The sequence below is a fragment of the Miniopterus natalensis genome, chromosome 8 (genome assembly GCF_054644295.1).
Source record: "Miniopterus natalensis isolate mMinNat1 chromosome 8, mMinNat1.hap1, whole genome shotgun sequence".
NCBI classification, from domain to species: domain Eukaryota; kingdom Metazoa; phylum Chordata; class Mammalia; order Chiroptera; family Miniopteridae; genus Miniopterus; species Miniopterus natalensis.
This window is the reverse complement of record NC_142088.1, coordinates 16,601,524-16,621,676: the sequence shown is the minus strand read 5'-3', so window position 1 is coordinate 16,621,676 and position 20,153 is coordinate 16,601,524. Positions and strand designations below refer to the sequence as shown.

At 36.6% G+C, this 20,153-nt stretch overlaps 1 protein-coding gene across 1 annotated transcript in view; it reads right to left on the bottom strand.

Annotated features, from left to right (window-relative positions):
- Positions 1 to 20,153, bottom strand: part of ERBB4 (erb-b2 receptor tyrosine kinase 4) — a 796,211-nt gene that overhangs the window by 22,556 nt on the left and 753,502 nt on the right. The window contains exons 21-25 of the mRNA XM_016196749.2: positions 16,654 to 16,809; positions 14,289 to 14,364; positions 11,475 to 11,621; positions 9,143 to 9,240; positions 7,670 to 7,840 (exon numbers count right to left, since the gene is read on the bottom strand). Of these exons, the coding sequence (XP_016052235.2) occupies positions 7,670 to 7,840; positions 9,143 to 9,240; positions 11,475 to 11,621; positions 14,289 to 14,364; positions 16,654 to 16,809 (648 nt within the window). The remainder of the gene's footprint in view (positions 1 to 7,669; positions 7,841 to 9,142; positions 9,241 to 11,474; positions 11,622 to 14,288; positions 14,365 to 16,653; positions 16,810 to 20,153) is intronic.

Sequence of the window (20,153 nt, the reverse complement as noted above, 5' to 3'; positions counted from 1 at the left end):
CATCAATTAACTTCCACAGAATATGAATGGAAAGTTGATGATAATCTCCCCGCTCTATTGTGCAAAGGGTAAAGAAACTCATAATTATGCTCTCCAGGTCTAGTGCCGCAGAGAATAGGCTTCCTGATGAGATGCTTCCCATAACGTACAGTCAGAGCCGGGAATCTTGTGTCAATAATCCTAAAAAGTAACCGGCTAAATGATTTAGATAAAATGTTCATTAGCATCTGAAATCTAAGTATCCTCTCTAGCTGCCCCTCCCTCCTCCTTGTTTCCTTCCCGACGTCGGATTGTTCTTTTTCCACTTTTGAACAAGGGGAAAAAGCCTATTTTGATTGTTCAAAAAGGCTTCGTATGCTAGCTGGCAATTGCTCAAGAGTAAAATAATCTCATCGCTATCACTGAAATGCGCTTTAACACCACACTCTCCTTAAACGAGCGGCACTGCCGTGGGCCTGGCTGTGTCAGTGTTGCAGGAGCCTGTTGCAGGTCTGACTCCAGTGCCGGGAAGAAGCTGCAACGGTGCCTGCAAGATGTTCTTTCAGAATCACGGTTAATACGTGCATCGCTCGGTTCGCAGCTAGAAGACCTGACACTGGTTTGGTTCTCAAGTTACCAACCTCTAGACCAAGGTACCAAGTCACTGACTAGGTCAGGGATTACTGTGTTATTGGGATTCTGGTGTGAAAAGAAAATGCCCCGTGTATCAAAGTTCTTCGTAAACTTTCAGGCATTACTTAGCTATCATCTGTTTCTGTGAACGTTCCAAGGATGGAAGTTCCTCTCTGATTTTAAAATTATATGACTTGCAGTGGACTTCGAATCCTCAAAGGATTCAAGGGAGAGTGAAGGTAATTTTCAAAATGTTACTTTGTAGGCAAGAGTCAAAGAAGAGAGTTTCATAAAGACTGTCCCAAATATTTTAAAAACAAATGAAAGAAACTGGAAGTCTGTACCAACTATTTTTAATGAACTTCATTTGGATAATTATAGGTTTATATTTATGTTTTGTTTGATTATTACTTATTAAAGATGATATATTGATTTTGCATGCTCTTTAACCAAATGAAGGTTGGAACTCAGAAGTAAAAACTGCAGACCAGACAGGTCTGAGCTCAAATTTCACCCTTTACCATACAAGCTGGAAGTTTTAGCAAAAAGACACTGACTCTCAATGTTTCTGTTTCTGTCTATGAAATGGAAACAGTGATGCTTTCCACTTACCCTTGTTGTGAAGGTTAAGGTTAATAAATGCAAAGGCTCGGAGCAGAATCTAACACATAAATAGGTGATCGATACATGGTAGCTGCTATATTTAAGCTCGTGTTTGAAATTTTTGAGACAGTTGTGAAACTCGGAAGGATCATTTTATTTTGAAGCCCATTATCCCTGAGACCCCATACAGACAGATTTCTCCTCCCTGGGTTCCTGTCCTGACTTTTTGGCTCTGCCACCTCCATTAGGTCCTCCTAAGCCATAACCTCTTGGTTACAGGGAGTCTCACAGGAGAAAAAACAGAGGAGGCCAAACAGGAGCAAGGGCCCTGGCTTCTCCTTGCACTCCCAGCAGGAGCCTTTTCAACCAATTGATGCTAAATCTCATTAGACTTTAAGTCAAAGTCAAGATTTCCATAGTTTTCACCAGAAACACACACACACACACACACACACACACACACACACACACACACACACACATAAGCAGACAGAAGCAACAGAGAATTGGATGGAATGCTAGGCTTATGGGTGCTCGACTTAGGAGAGATTGGAGCATGGCTTCCTGCTTCCCCCTGAGAAGCAAACGCCACTGAGCTATGGCCTCAGTTTACACATCTGTAAAATGAGAGCGTTGGTACTAGAGGGCCTTTAAGAGGCCCTCCAGCCCTGACACCCTGTAAGTTTGTCATTACTTACACACCCACTTCATACTACAATGGGCTATCTCAGTGGTGCAAATTACTATGCTGACGGCTGATCTGTACAGTTGGGCCAAGTGTGATCTGCACAAACCACACTCCATTCAGGGAAAACCTAGCTGGAGCCGTGTGCAGAGAAGGCCATGCATGCTGGGGGGAAGGAAGGAAAGGGAAGCAGCAGGTGAAGTTAAAAGGTTGCGTTGTTAGCATGGCAAGGAGAGCCCAGCGCCTGTGTGTAAATGGCAGTGTGGGGATTTACGTACAGAAAATAATTTCTTTTGCTGTGTATTTCCTGCCAACGTCTTCTGCTTCCTCAGCTTTGAAGCTGGGAGGTTCTAAACACTCGGTGCCACTCCAGCCTGGGCGAGGGGTGGGAGGGTCACTGGCCCACCGCGCTGTGAGAAAGGCCCCCCCATGACATGGGCAAGTGTGCAATTACAGGCATTCGTGTTTAGTTTTAAACATATCGAGGGCTAGGCTTTGTTTGTAGATGAGGGAGAGAAAGAAAACTGCCCCAGCCGGTTTGGCCCAGTGGCTAGTGTGGGCCTGTGGACTGAAGGGTCGTGGGCTCGACTCGGGTCAAGGGCATGTACCTCGTGGGCAGGAGGCAACCAATCGACGTGTCTCTCTCACATTGAGGTTTCCCTCTCTATGTCTCTCCCCTTCCCTTCCACTTTCTCTAAAAAATTCAATGGAATATCCTTGGGTGAGGATTACCGAAAAACAAACAAACAAAAACTATAGAGAAAATCATAATATACTCTAACAAGGAGGCACTTCTCAAAGTCCAGATCTGCTAGAAGTGATTTTTATGATACCTGGAGATACAATTGGAAAATAAAGTCTAAAAATTATCTCTTTCTTACTTAAGAAATTGAATAAAAGTCATCACTTTTGTTTGTAATTCCTAAACACAGGGTTAAATGAAGAATCCACTGGTACTATAGAGGGTTTATCACTATGTTTAACAAGATGCTACGGCCAAAACGTAATGAAAATCCTTAGGGAGTCAGAGAGAAATGAAAGAACAATACTGGGTAAAAAATGCTGTATTTCATCAAAGAAAAGCTGACAAAGAGCAGATTGTAAGGAAGCCACTGACAGAAAATACACTGGGCAAAAAGACAGCCATATTTTTGCTATATAAAGTAATCATTTGAGAGGGTGAGGGATACTCTCAAATTAGTGGAGAATTAGAGAGATCAGTACTCTCTTTGATATCTCTGTCATTTCCAAGAACTCGGAAGAATAAACAAATGTAATTGGACACTATGTTCCTATTTAGGAAAAAAGGCAAATCCATAATGCATAAGACAGCTCTTTGTTAAAATAAATCAACCGCCCACCCACGCCATCAATAGAAAAGAGAAAGCACCAACATGATCTATATTTTGAAAGAGATCAGCGCTGGGATCATGCTTGCGGCTCTGGGTAATTTTGTGCGTGTGAGCCAGAGAGAGGGCCGTAGAAAATAAATTGCAGTGACCGGTCAACTGGAATGACCCAGGCATTTCCTCGGATAAATGTTCAACAATCCTTCAACTATTTGTGACAATAGGATCATATATCATATAAAGAGAGATCTAATAAAACACATATCATTGAAGCTTATCTCACTGATGAAAGTGATAGGTGTACTCGAAATACATGAGGACAAAAATATAAAAGGAAGCAGCGCTGACAAATGGTCAGGCGCCTGACAGATTCACCAATACTGCTCCCCATCTGGAACAACGTAAGCACCGTATTTAGAAATTGAGCACTTTTTCAGAAAAAGTGGATGTCAGGGGGAGACGGCACTAATCCCTGTGAAGGGCTGAGGGCCTGAATTGGAGTCATGGCAGGAGAAACAGAAGTTAGGCACTTGGGAGTTGTTTTTCAAGACGGCTAAAACGCATGTTGTTTTGAATTGGATGATTTTCATGAGAAGCAGGAGATTTCAAAACCATGTTTCATGCCTTCATAACACTGATCAAAAATCAGAAAACTGGAAGAAGGCCCATCCTACCTCCTCAGACAGCTTAGAAGAGTTCTCAAGCTTGTACTGTATAGAAATATTAAGATTTCAATACAAGGTTTCAAATACATAACAGGCAGTATTAGCATAGCTTTAAGGCTTTGAATTAAAGTCACTCAAAACAAAACAAAATCGAAAAGATAGGATTTTAAACTTAAATTTAAAAACATATTTTCTTGCCTTTGCTCTTTTTTTAATTTTTTTAAATTTTTTTGCCTTCTGTCAAATTTTAGACCTGCTCTACCAAAACTCTACCTTTGTTTCAAGCTAGGTGTTTAGATGTTCACCCTCCAATAATAACACAGCTAAAATAACTTTCTATAGCCTCTTTAGCTGATCTGATTTCTTTTGTCTTTTTCCTGTAATATCTGGGCATACTGCTCTTAGAAGATTATCTCAACTAGAATATTAATTTTTTGAGGGCAGAAACCTTTGTCTTGCATCTCTGGACCCTTATGTCCAACACAGTGCCTAGCCCATGATAAACATTCAATATATTAGCTCATTTAATCTTTCATCACAATAAATTGGACAATTTAAAACATTACCACTTACATAAGAAACATATTGTGACAAAAAATACCTAGTGATATAGGGTGTCTTAATAGGAAGAGCTCTTTCTTTTGGTTTAATAGATCATAAATATATATGGGTGTGTGTGTGTGTGTGTGTGTGTGTGTATATATATATATAATCCCAAGCATCATACCAAGGATATTTTGCAGGAATCCTTGACATATTTTGGAAGAAATGTAAAACCAATATCCTGAGTCTACAATCATTTATCATCAAGTAGCAGCTCTTGTTAGACTTGATATTGATCCTTGGTAAATTTCAACCAGAGTAACCTTGTAATATCATCACAAAATTCTCCCACTACATCACTTAGCTATGAGATGCTCCCTTAACTATGACCTTAGGTTTTTCTCTTCTATATTCAATCACATAAGAAAAAAAAGTTGTGTATAGAGATAACCCAAAATGCTTTTGGTCATTTTCCAATTAAATATTCTTCACAAGTAAATATAATATGAATGCATAAAATCTAATCTTCATTTCGAAAAGCCATTCTATGATAAAGTATTTTTAAAATTATAAAAAGCTTATAGGTGATCTAGTTCAATCTTCTCATCATTAAAATGAAAAATCTGAGTCTGATTAAATGATATGACCAAGGCTGAAATATCAAAGCGTTGGTTCTAGAACGTGAAATTCCTGACATTTAACTTTGCTCCTTTTATCCAATTACCATTGAGTGAAACAAAAGTGTTGATTCCATAAATAGCAAGAAATTTAACAGTAACTCTTTCTGTTAAGAATAGGACTCCATGTGGGACTATTGAAAGCTGGATGCTCTAGCTCTGCTTTTTATCATTTGTAAGTTACCTAAACTATTCATAGCTCAATTTTCTTAACTCTTAAAATTGGACAAATATTAGTGCCTACTTCATAGAGCTTTGTGAAATAGTTAATACAAAGCACTTAGCATAGTTCTTGGGTTATATAGTAAACAGTACGCTTTAGCAGATATTATTATCACTATTTTTATTATTTCATAAGATAGAAGGTCATGTTTTGATTTATTGAACTGCAAAGCCAAATCCAAATGAAACTCATATTTTCTAATGTCATTATTGAGAATGACATTGTTTCTGTATTGTCAATTTGCTTGACTTTCTACTAGTTTATCATTATTAGAAACATATATAGCAGAATATTATAAATCCTATAGGAAGACCAATGTTTTATTTCTATTTTTTTAAGTGATGAATTAATAAAAACATCAAAGGTAATTACAATGTGTGTGGCAACCTTACTAAAATACATTTATCAAAGCTATGAAATCTTATCTGAGGGCAATGTGATAGTGGCACAAAAGAAAGTATATATAGAAGTCACATTTTTTGAGAAGTCAAATATTCAGCTTACACTCAATTATTTAGAAATGGATCAAAATTTGAGGTACCAAACTCTTATTTTCTTCACCCTTTACTTCTTCTGACTACATTTTGCCACACATTCTCATTTATATACCCATCCTAGGAGAGAGAGGGCAAAAAGAGGGAGAAAATACAAATCTGTTGATATATTTATTCCTGAGCACATCAGAAAGAAGCAGAGAATATTTAAATTGTAATGATATATCGAGTATGGGTCTCCTGCTTTGCCAATTTGCAGCAGCTACAATTCCTGTCTTCTGCTGGCCTGGATAATTGGGAATTAGCTGATACATCTTGAAAGAGGTGGGGCACTTAATCTTTAAAACTACTCATCACAAATGACTGAATGATCCTGTAACAACTGAAATCATATCACCCTCTATAAAAATTCATTGAAGCTTTTACATTAGACCTTCTACTATCATTATAGCTAAAATAGCTTTACCCACATTAATGTATTATATTTATTGCGGTTGCATTTAATGTACAATTCATTATACCAAACAAACACAAATCTAAGTAACTCAAAAGAAAAAAAAAACACTTATGCACATTAACAGAAAATAAACTTATGCAGAAATTTCAAAACTGTATTAAACATTTAATTGAAATGTTGGGCAACATACATTTAAGTAAATATACCAAGAGAGAAGAAAGGCAGCAATAGAACCTAAGCCCTATTGATAGACTGACTATACAAAGGGACAGTGGCTGGATCATCTGTAAAAATAGAAGTCTAACCTGCAACTGACAGCAACCTTCCCCGGAAACCATCCACAGCCCTGAAGCCAGTCAGCTGCGTCAGACTTGCAAGGGCCAGATTACTATCTCTACTAGAAACCCAGAAAGCAAATCATAACTTCTGTAACAGTTGGCCCAAAATGGCCAAGACTTGTTTAATAACTAACAGCTTCCTTAATCTCTGTCCCCACTTCAACATAGGACTGATCAGAGAAAGCCGAATGAGCACCCCTAACCATTCACACAGGATGCCCCGCCTCTAGTCGGCCGCTTACAGCTTCTCCAGGCCAACAGCCTCCACTCAGAACACACCCAAAGCCTCCCCTTTCCTCCCTGTAAAGATTTCCCAGTCCTCTGCCTGCCTTTGAGTCTCTGCCAAAACACAAGTGATGGTGGCTGAGCCCTCGCCACAGCCAGCTCTGAATAAATAGACTGTTTTTCTCATTTAGTTGGTTGGTCTTCAACCAAATATCTTTGGGTGATTCTAAACAGTGGGTAATAGGTGTTTATTTGCCTGGCACTTCAGATACTCTACAATTTTTAAAAGGCACTTGCCTAATAACCATCTTGGACAAAAATTATCGTGTTTATTTTGCAAAGGAGGAAACAAAGTCATGAAGCCATTCAGAACATTACCCAGAGCTTCTTGGCTAGTGAGCGGTCTACATTTAAAAACGGAATTATTTTTTTATTTCAAAGTCCAACAAATATTCTTAAGAAACATTTGATTAAAATTCACTTTAAGATATTCCTTTACCACCTAAATTGTCCATAGAACCTAAAACTGAAGTAATTTGTTTTCTAACTATAACATAATTTAGCTTCGTAGAAAAGAAGAGGGTGGAAGCATTTGCACATGTTAGAAATTACCATAAAAGTTACATAAAGCCAGGTTGAAAAAAATAGAACAACAGATAACTAGTAAAGCTTTAAAATGCCTGAAAATAAAAGTGATACTTAAGCACAATTCCTTTAATAATAAGCAGCCCTTAAATATATTTACATAATTTCATTTCTCAGTAATAATATGGTACTTAGTGTTTCATTACTTCTTACCCTGTTGGAGTCAATTCTTGCTCTGGAAGTGTAGATGGGCGGTGGGATGTTGAAAGCCTGAGGGACCAGGTATTCCTCAGCATCCATCATATCTTCTAAATCTTCTTCATCCAAGAGATTCTGAAAGAACTTGCTGTCGTTTGGACTGGGGAGCTTCATTCGATCGTCGCCCTGAAGGATTGCCCATCAGAAACACAATAATAGAGTCTTCCCTTTATCTTAAATATGTGGCCTTTACCATAAATTTATGTAACATCAAAACCAGTGTTGGCCATAAAGAAGCCGATAATATGCTCAGATGTGACAAGGTAAGATACATTTAAGACAAGAAGAACATGACAAATGTCATTAGAGACAAACAAAGCAAAGTGCTGTGTCTGAGGGAGGCAAAATCCATTTCAGATCTGAGAGTCACGGCAGGCTTCACTGCCAACATGGTGTTCTGGGTTTGACTTTAAGAATAAATAATAAAGGGCAACTGATTCACCAATCTTCATTTTTGGGGCGTTTGTTTGATAGTGGGGAGTGATCAGAATGGATGGGCTCTATGACTGGTCCTACAGCACCACACTGTTGAAGTGCGAGCATTCAAAGTCACAGTTCCAGTGGCACAGAAATACAGAGGAGAGGGAGAGACACCCAAACTCTTGTTTTAACTCTTTCTTACCTCATTACATACATATTTTCAAACTTATGTGATTTTTTTGGTGACCAGTTTGTTTATAAAAGTTAATTTGAGATAAAGATAGTTGGAAATCATTACCTTGTAATACACAGCTTTTATCTTCATGTCAGACTATAGATGTGAAGAGAAACACTACCTTGTTTTATTGAGTGTAAGTCAAGGTCGATTTGCTTATGGTTTAGGTAAAAATCATCGTAGAAAAATATGTTATGATTTTAAAATTATCTAACCCATTTTTTTCTAGGGTTAAACATAAAATCATCTTTTGGCCTGTTATTTAATTTATATGTATCTCATTCTATGTGAATCTGAGTTATGCTTAGGTACTGCATATCTCCCAAAACAAAACATATTTAAAAATAGCTTTCTATGAAATGGAACATCAATATATTGAAGCTTTAATTTATTGTCCTCAATCATGGACAAGATTAAAATAAAAATTTATCTTTTTGTGTTCTGAAAAGGGAAGATTATAATAATGAAATGACTTCACATAATGTTAATGAAAAGCAGAGTGCTAGAAGGCTAGTCTAAGGATAAAGGCTTTTTATGTATATGGGTAATCATAATTATCTGGCTGTTCAATATCAGAAGCACTTGAGTACCAAGGGAAGGTGCTTAGAAGTGCAAGTAAAAGGCTCTTTTCCATAAATCATTTCACATGATATTCTGCTTAGTTAATGTATTTCTGAGTGGTGATTTCCACAGTTCCAAAGTCCAGATATTCATATTTTGTAGGGAGTTTGCCATTGGGAAATTCTTTAAAAATCTAAGTCATATGTACTAACCTGAATAACTAAGTATCTTTGAGGGTCCCGAGCCATCCTTGAAAATTCAGCAGCCAGTTCCTTAAATTTGGGTCTACTGTCAGCATCAATCATCCAACCTAGAAATTCACACGCAATAAAAGTCACTATATTCATAATTAGGAAGAAGTGGGATGTGAAATTTATGAAAATATAGGCTAAAAATATTGTTTTAATAATAATGATCTGAAAACCAAAGAAAGGGAATGAAAGAAACAATCCAATAGGCAAAGGCTCTACCCCAATCAGTTTGGTGACATTCATAACTAAATGTGATATACTGTAGGAAAACAGAACTTTTTATTTTCTTGATCTATATAAATTGTTTTCTTCCTAGAAAATACAACCTAGCTTAACTTATATATTTTCAGATCTTTTTTCTTAGGTATGGAGAGAACTCTCTTTTAAAACTTTTCTTTGATGGTAATAGAAGAGGTGATTGGAATGTAATTTATTATTTTGTATCAAGAGTGACATGGGATAAAACTTTGGTTACAATGTGGTATACTGGCACCAAAGGGAAAAATGGAATAGAAAGCTACTTTTTAATGGTAATTTTTCCTGATAGGAAAAAACAAAACAAAACAAAAACACCAAGAAAAATAATGCAAAATGATTGTTAATGTTTATTCAGCACTAGCCATTAGCTTATTTTAGCACTAGCCTTTTCAGAATAAAAATACTCTCAGCATTTTTCAAAGTGTGCATTATTATTTAGCTGGGAGTCTAGATAAAGTGGGTCTTATCTCCCCAGGCTCTGTGTAGCTGATGAGATGACAAGAATAAAAGCGCCAAGCTTCCCTTGATCTTCTTGTCAAAAGACCCTTTTCTTAAGTATTAAAATTCCTAAAAGTGAGGTAAAACTCCCTATTAGGCAAAATGTTTTCCTAATTTTTCATTATTTCATCAGGGTATCTAAATGAAGTATCTAAATCATCCCTAGCCATGGGATCAAATTATATAATGTGTGCATGTTTTTAAATATTCTTCCATAGATGACTCTGATCAATGCCTGATCCAATAAAGCTATAAAGCTCCTTTCTCCTTTCTCCAGGAGTTCAATTTTTATTCTTGCTCTGGGAAGCCTTTGGGTGTCATTTTTATATATAGGGTGTCCCCCCAAAATGTCTACATACACTTTGAATAATTATAGAGGCAGTGTTTATTAAAATACATTTCATTTTCACAATTGAGCTATCAGCTGTTAAAGTGTGTATACATTTTTGGAGGGCACCCTGTATTATTAATTACACCTGAATTTTTTCTCTCCTAACAAAGTTGAAACACTCTATATTTATTCTACATGCATCCACTGAAAACAATTTTTTAAAATGCTTTTGATGTCAAGATGCTAATAAGAAGATAGGTGTTTCTGCAACGATTGGAACCAAAAAAGGTTAACTTCACAGTGAGGTATCAGTTTCTTTCTAACTAAATATTGAGTAAATAGAACTGTGCTTAGAGAAAAGGGCAAGCTGACCTGAGCTGGAAAGCACATTTTTTATTTCTTCCCTCACTGTCAGAATGTATCACACATGTCATGAATATAAATCAGGTAGACCTGGGTCCAAAGTCTCTTATTAATAAGATGCTCATTCACCTTCACCAGTTTGTGTCTCTGCTAATCCTGCGCAAATCAAAAGGGGAGAACCCCAGATTACACAAGAAAGATCGCCGAATGCTAATCTCACTTAAATTAAGTCAGAAACTCCAGAGACTTTCCTAATTCTATTTAAATTAAGAGCCTCGGCTTCCAAAACACGTGTCTGGGCATAGAAAGCAGAAAGGAGAGAGTTAGATGTAAACAAATGATCACATTGACGAAAGTAAACATTCGTAACCTTTGGGTTGCATGCAAACTCCCTTCTTCCCGCTTCCCCCTCTGCCCCGCTAATTTCCTGTTCACCAAGAACCTATTTCCCTTTCATTCTTCTTTTTTGCTGTCAGTGGCAAGCTTGCTTTCTTTATATTTAGATCATTTAGTTAGTCTGCTACTTTCCAATAAAAATTACTAATATTGTGACTAATTACATCTCTTTGTGAAAGACAGTTTGGTTGTCAGGGACACGACAGGACTCAAAGTGGAATGAACACTGAGAGTCAGTCATACAACGTGACTTCATAGCACAGAAGCATGATATTGCTTCGCTTGAGCAACGATCACAAAACTACAGGCGTTTGCATGCTCCTCCCCGAATTATGTTTGAACTTCTGTATTTACCGATGTACAGAGACATTACGCAGGCAGATGAATCTGAGCCACTATTTTACTAAGAACGATGGTGGCGATGGTAAAATTATTTTGCTATCTTACATTTGACCATGACCATGTAGACGTCAATGGTGCAGATAGGAGGCTGCGGCAGACGCTCTCCTTTCTCTAGTAAATCAGGGATTTCTCGGGTTGGGATTCCGTCGTAGGGTTTTCCTCCAAATGTCATCAGTTCCCATATGGTGACTCCTAAATTGGATATCAAATTCTTACGTCAGCATATTAACAACACACTGTGAGCAACTGAGCATTACACCAGAGGCAAAGGAATGCTCCCTAGAGGGCAATCAAAGATAGGTTCAAGAAAGGCTCTTCTGATTCCTGTGCCCATTGTTAGACACCCAACGGCAAAAGCTTCCTGGGAAATTCAATTCTCTTATTATTGTCTTGAAAGTTTTAATGGGCAGCAGAGACTATTCAGAGTATATATCAGAATAAAAAGTCTGTTCCCCATTTATTACTTGCAAGTGATGCTAGCGTTTGCTGACCCAAGTTAAGTGTCACTACACCACATTAGAGCCTATACAACAATTTATTTACTATATACATGTGTACTCAGTACCGAGTAAATGTGATTGCAGGTAAAATCCGGTATTGACTAAATTCAAGATTAACATCTTGGCTATTTATTAAAAGCCCTAAGGGCTAAACTGAGGTTCCTAAACGATGATCGTTCGTTATGCTGAATAACTGTGGCTCTCTTTGTAACTAATGCAAAGAGAACAAGTGGAAGAAAAACAGATTGATTCTTTAGCACACGTGAGAACCTGAGTGAAGAATGATCCCTATGTAAGATATAAACATGTGAAGTGGGGATCACAAAATTGAAAGGAATTAATGATAGTTTTTTTCTTTAGATAATGAAATCACTTTCTTGCATCACTGGAACATTGATTTTCTTGGTAAAAGAGAACACCTGAAATATTAGCATGCAAATAGCCAGCATTGATAATAATAATGATCTTGAATTAAGCAAAAGTATATACATTCCAGATCTCTTCTTTATTCTGATCTAAAATTATATAATTAAAAAGGTACAGCTTTTTTAAGGGTAAAGACTATAATTCAGAAATAGCTATCTGGGCACAATAGTATGACCAAGTGAAGTTTCACTGATGCATATATCCAGGTATCTTTTAATATAAATGTATTAATTACGGCTGTGGTTTCTTTTCCACGGCCATCTGTAATAAATTATTTACTCAAAATGAGGTCTTTTTAAAGCGCATAATGCTTATATAAACAAAAAAAGGTGTTCTATGGAAAGTAACCTCACAGGGTGATCTGATCATAAATTCCTAAGTGGGAGGTCATAGTTGGTAGTCATGTCCCAGGAATATAACTTCTTTAGTAAAAGGCTTATCTTTGTCTTAAGCAAGCCCTGCCTATTGTTTCTATGCATCTAGGTTGACATACCTTTGAAAAAAGCCATAACCACCCTCAAGAGAGTACATAATCTCTTTTTTAGAAGTCATTCAAATTTTGTCTGCGGCAGATTGCCACATTAATTCAAGGAAACACAAGTAGAGAAAAATTTAAAAATGATAATATATAAATCTATCATATAAAATATAATATATAAATTTATTTTTATCATCTAATATATAAATGCTTATCTACATATTAATGCATATCACATAGTATGTAAATTTATCATATATATTATATGATAAATTAATTTTTTTATTTAATCCTTGCAGTTTAACAAATAAGTCTGTCAGTAATTCCTCTGTACTTGCCTAAATCTCAAACACACAACACTTCCTACTTTTAAGCTGAGCAGAATACATGAGGCCTTTGTGGAAATTTTAACACCTCCTATGGCATACATGTGTGCGGGGAGACAACCACTTTATAGAAATGTCTAATTCTTTGAAAGATAATTTATGCTTTACTACAAAAGAGGTGTAAGTGCTTTAGTGATTGAATGGCTTAATTATTTTCTCTGAAAGTTAAAAGAAAATATAAAAACTAAGTTTAAAAGTGAGTTAAGTAAATTCTACCATGTTTTAAGTTCCACTACCACCTTTTTATTTAAATAGGCAATGTTCTTTTAATTTGTAAGGCATACTAGTTTTATATGGTATATTTATACTTAGAAAAGGCTTTGATTCATTCTTACTAATACCTAGTTGGACTTAAGTTGTAAAAGGTCAGACAGATGCTAAGTAGCTCATCTCAACAGTTCAGTTAAATGCAATTAAATAAATTTTCTAAATTTAAAAATCATTCTTTTCCAGTTCATATTATTTGCTCTGTAACATACCTGTTTACTCCAAAAGTATTGGTAAATTAAAATCAAAGCTGCAATTAGCAATCTTCTCTCTCATCTCTCTCCTCACATTTACTACTTCACCTAATTGCTTTCAGTAATTGCTCTTTGTTATAACAATAACTTCTATTATTTTTTTACTATAGAACAGAAATTCCCATAAGAAAAAAAGTTCTTCATTTTTAAATATTCATTGCATTTAAAGTTATGCTTTCAAAGAGTTGTTGAAAGTTAAGGCCGTGAGATTCTATGACATTGTACCTAAACTAAAATTTACTGTTTCTTTTTTCTGTCAAAATGATCAGGCGATTGCTACCAACCCAAAGGTTATGGTAGACAACTCAACCAAGATATTAATATATTACCTTTTAGAGAACCAAGAAATAACAAAAAAGGCATGTAACAATACCATTAGAGTTTTGTTTTTTCTTAATGGAAAAGGAAAGAGTGAATTCCTTGAGAAAGCAAGGCTTATAAACAGGATTTACAATACAACACAATAATTTGACTTAAGATATTTTACATGGACCTAATTTACTTATTTATGTCTTGAATGCTTTAATTTACAGGGAAGATTTATTTACCATAGCTCCACACGTCGCTCTGATGGGTGAATTTCCTATAGTGTATACACTCCAGAGCCATCCACTTAATTGGCATCTATAGAGAAATAAAATGTGAAAGTTTTATAGTTATATAAAAACTATTTTCTATATTGATTTCCTAAATGTGAGTCATACCTCAATTACATCTTTCGATCGTGCGTACTGAAAATATAAATATGTTGGTTTTCAATACAGGAAACAAATAAATTGAAATTTATAAAATTCTTAAAATGAACCAACCCAAAGATATATTTATTTTTAAAAATCTTCATAAACCATGAAAACTAAAATAACAAAATAAGTATCACTTTTTATAATTCTTAATTGATGTAGTAATTAAATCATTAGTTAATACTGTTTTACAATTATAAAAACATCAACACATGTGCTTCTAAAAATGGGGTCATATATTTCCTCCCCCAAAAATGAGATTCCTTGAATTCTCAGTTATCCTCAGGCCAGTGTCAGGCCACCAGTAAAACAGACTCTTTCCACACTTGCCCCCTGCCTTTTCCTTTCATATAATTTGGTCACTAAAACACCTAACATGATAACTTCCAAAGTTAGCCTTGCTTTTGCCTCAGCCCCAAATGATGGCCCTCATCTCGGTTAGCCAGTATTGGAAACACGTGCCATTTTCAGTACAGAAATTATATAAAAGAATGTGAGAGAGTCAGTACAAATCCCCCATCACTACAAGAAAAACAACTGAACTCACATGCCCTCCTGATGATGGGTCAGCAGAATGAGTTTTCAACTATGGAGAGCAGCACTAGGTAGCAGAAAATAGAACTAGACTCTATGGAATAAAGACAAACACTTCCACTTGGCAGTTAAAAGCTTAAACTAAATAGGCCTTTGAAATCATGAGGTTGGCCGCTCACCAAGGTGATACCAAGGTAACGCTGGGACAGAATCATGGTTACTTAGTGAAAGGGAACAGAAGACACACTGAAAATAATTTCCCTGTGGGCAAGGAGATACTGACTTCATGGACTACGGACATTGTGTTAAAGAAGTAAGTTGAAATCACAGGTGGCTTGATAAAGACTTAATGGTTACCAGGCATTTAAAGCTATAATGAATCTTGCTTTAGACAAATCTTACAGCTGTATGTTCTCAAGACAAGTGAAGTCATGTGATTTATAGACTTCTCCTCCTGTGCAATCTTGCAGTGAATTTCAAAGCTGCGGTCTCAAGCTGCGGCAATGGGGTAGTAAAGAGGCAAAAGAGGCCAATAAAATCAAGGAAAAAGCCAGATAATACTACAAAACTGCAGTTGTTTTTTAAAAAAATAAATTCTGTGTCTTTGTTCCTTGTGATAATATTTGAATATATATGGTTATGTATGAATTTAATATAAAAATCGATGTTAAGCATTAGGAATCCTATCACTACAAAATATTTATAACCGATATTTGGATGGCCCATGATGAATTAGGCACATAATAAACATCTTATTTATATGACTTGTGAATAACAATTTTTTGGTTAGCATTAGCTTTGGGTCACCCAAGGTTAAGGCTGCATCTGTTCATTTCATTTGCCCCGTCCTGATCTAAGCTTCCCAAGGTCAAGCTTGAGGGACTTGCACGTGAAGGCTACATGGGCTGGTTAGCCAAGGATGGCAAGTTAGAGTGAGGGAGTGGGAAAAAAGAAGAGCCACGGCACGGCCACTGGCGGGTCAGAGAGGCAGGGGCGCAGCTGTCAGGCAGGGCCCAAGGCTACAGGGTCCCAGAGGTCAGGAGAAGCTGTGGCTGTCCAGGCCCCTGGGATACAGCAAGTTAAATCCTAGTGGAAAGAGTCCGGTAATAAATAAAATAAATTGGTAACTCACGCACTATGATAAAAACTAAAAACAAAAAAAGTCAGATAAGAGGAATCTGTTGTATCTGTTTCGAGGATTAGGAGTTAATAGGATGGTCGATCTGCCTACGGTTCTAGGTAGTAGCCGAGCTTCTCTCTAGTCTACAAGAAATTGTATCCTCTATACGAGTCGGTCCCATGCTTTTAGGGTCAACAGAACAATTTCTACAGCCCTGAATTAAAGTTAAATTTCTGGAACCCTTAGCGATCCACCCACTTTTCAACACTGGACTGACAAAAGGACCACATGGGTCCAGAAATGCATTGTTTTATTTTAGCTACCTTTGAGCAATAGCAGTTGGTTATATATTCCCTCTGTATATTTTTTATTCTGGGCAGGAGAGAATGCCTATGGTAGAATGGAGATTTCATAATCTCTTAAACCTCAGGCTTACTGGGTTCTTCCTATAAAATATAAGGAGATAAAAGGATACCATGCTGAGTCTACAAGCAATATTACTCTCAAAAAGATACTCACCTTTCCTCCATCTGCATTATACTCTTTTTCGTCTCCTTCCAAGAGTCTGGCTAGGCCAAAGTCCGTGATTTTCACGTGGTTTGGAGATTTCACTAAGACATTTCGGGCTGCCAAGTCGCGATGAACAAGCCGCTTTTCTTCCAGATACATCATTCCCTGAAAAACACCAAGTTCCCCAATGATAGTCAGTTAATGCCTCATCTTTTCTGTTGATTTAAAAGGAGTTTCTTAGCATTCAGTTTAAAATGCTTAATTTCTCGAAGTGAAGCAGAGTCCTGGAATATTTTCAAAATGAGGGGAAAAACCTGGGATAGAAAAGCAAATGACAAACAGCTTTTGGCCATTTCTCCCAGAATTCCTATAAAGAAGAATAAATTACCTGCACACAAGCTAAGTGTTAGATCATTTCCCCCCGAGAGACTTGATATTCTTTTGCAGACACTTTCATCACTGAGGTGTGCAGGTGTCTTAGTAGATAAGCTAGCATACATTTGGACCGATCCACATATCCCTAATTGTTTTCTTCTTAATAACTCCTGTGTCATGTCATCTCCCCCATATATACCTGCTCCAAACAAATACACCTACACATAATTTTAAAAGGTATTTCGTATAAAGATTTAATGGTGCCAAAATCACAATCATAGATTCTATCAAGGCTGAAGAATTAGATTATTCTTATTAATTATGCAAAAAATGAAGTATACCCTAGAGTCATTAAACGTCTGTAATTTTAAAAAGGCTTTGATGACATTAGTAGTAATTATAAGAACACACAAGTGAAATTACATAGTTTTAATGAACCTCAAATTAGCCTTTAATATGTTGACTTCATGAAACACACAGGGTAATTAAAAGTAAAATATATTGCTGATTGCTAACAAGAGATATAGCTGGCTCACCCTGGAATATACACGTACACATATGTATCTATAAGTATAGATACATACATATAGAAATATGCATATATGTTATATGTATATGTCATCTATGTAGACATAACATATATATTAGTATCTACACAGATTGTTAAAGTTTCATAGAAGCAATAATTATTGTTACCTCAGTAGTAGGGAAACTAAGAATCATTATACACTAGCTTCATGGAAAAGTTTGATATACAACCAAGGAAATGAACTCAGAGGCCTATAGTGAATATATTTTTTTTTAATAAACATAGTTTTATTAAAGAGTTAGGGGGGATCTTTTATTGGAGGATTTCAGTGGCAAAACGAAAAAGCTGTCATTCAAAAGCAAATCAGAATTATTATAAATGGTTAACGCATACTCTCATGCCAATTGCAAATCAATGCTTTTGGCAGTTAACATTACAACTGAAGGACTTTGAAGGATTAACGTTTCTGATATCAAAACAAAAGCTGTGGAAAACAGACACATAAATCACACAGGTCAAAAAATTATGAACCGTGTACCCAGTGTAGTGTAAAGAGAAGATTGCTTCAGACAGCATCATGAGCCAAACTCTATATAAATGTTCATGAAACACCACCAGTGGAGATAGCGGCGGCTATGGTCCAATCAGTCAGTAGCCGGGTGACACCGCATGTATTAGTGTTCTCTGAAATCAGCCCACGACTGGGATTTATGGGGGTTTTGCCCTCTTTCCTAAACTTGCTTTCTATTTGATTATTCCAAACTGGAAATTCCTAGAATGAAGTGAATCTGAAAACAGGCAGCCCTTAGGTGACTTGAAGGATCAAAAAAATATATATTGCCTCAGAGATAAATTATTATCATTAATTTTGTCATTCTAAGAAATGTCCACAATAACATTCATTATTCTTTTTTACCACCTTCATATCAGAATATGGGAAGTGTATTGGCAACAGGTTAATATTCAGACCCACACACAACCATAGAACACAAATGCATATTATGTGCCTAGCACTGTGCTAGACACCAGAGAGACAAAAAAGGGTCAAAGTCTATGCATTAAAGGAGGACAGAGTTAAATTCATAAAGTGGGCAGATGTGGAATACAAACTCGAGTGGATCGGTGTGATGCATGCAGGCATTTAAGCGGAGCTGCATCGTAAGGACCGTTTGTAGCACAGCCCAGCAAACCTGCATGAGAGGGAGGCTTCAGAGAGATACCGGCCCCAAGTCAGGTTTGAATAGTAGCCACCCGTTGGACAAGATGAGAGCAGCACTGCAGATAGAAAGGGCAAGTGCAGGGCATCAATGACATAATTCTGTATTTCTGAAAAATTAGGAATAAGGGAAAGGGAGCGGTGAATGGAGAAACTGAAAAACTAAGAAGAGGCTACATCCAAGAAGCATCCCATCCATCCTACGGTAGAGAACTTGGCCTTGCATTCCGTGCAGCATTCAATGTGGTGATGCAGAAATTGATTTAAAAAGGACAGTGAGACAATGATCGATAGTGTCTTGGTGCCAGGATAGAGCCTAAATGGGCCACAAATATTGCTAAAGTTAGGAGCCACTGCCACAATCCAGAGGAAAAGGGGTGAGAGTGTAAAATCCAGGTTGCATATAGGCAGTCCACGAGCTACATCCGTTTTTCATATATGTATATGTTTTTAGCTCCCATACCGGGCAAGGTTCAAACATCCTCTTTAGCTAGTTATTACATGTACCCCATTGAGGGCATCTGGTCTTCAGTTTCAGGATCCCACCCTTCTGCTACTATGCTTTATGACATCCATCCAGCTCCTACATAGAGTGTGTGAATCTTCAACTAAACTAGGCCAGAAGGAATGTTAGGAAGCAGATAATTTCCAGGTGCATTTATAAAATAAAATAATTATCCCAGGTAACTGACTGAATAACAGAGGATAGTAAATAATGATTCCTATAACTAAATATCATCCTAAAGGAAATACCATGTATATATTTCTTCAGCATACAGGAATGATGGTGTATGCTGTACCAATAGGGAACTAACACTCACCAAGGCTAATGACACACTCTACATTACAAACAAAATTTCAAAAACTCTGAAAGGTCTTTGAAACTCTATACACAAACCTCAGCAAGTCATACAGTATCCTGAACCTCAATAATATTTATCCAGGAAGAGTATATTCTTCAAAATAATGAAAACTCAATTCAGGAAATCAGATGATAATCTCTATACGATTTTCCCCGCCCACCATTAAAAGAAATAAAAGAAATACAAACAGAAGCATTTATGTCATTACCAAACCATCAAAGTACATTTGTATGGTTGCTGTGTAACTATGAAACATCACTGTACAGACGCACACTTTCAAATCCTTAATTTTGAATGCCACCTTAGTTCTATTTTCACATCCTGAATTAGAGTGTTGAATCGTCTATGGATTGCTAACTACAGGTTTCTCCACATCACAGTCATTAAGATAGGATTTTCTTACTGGAAGTTCTCATTAGAGTCATATTCTGTGCTAGATTCCTTCAAAATGAAATCACTCCTTAAATCAGAGTGTGATGCAATTATGGAGGCAGACAGTTATTAAAAGGAGACAAAAATAAACTGA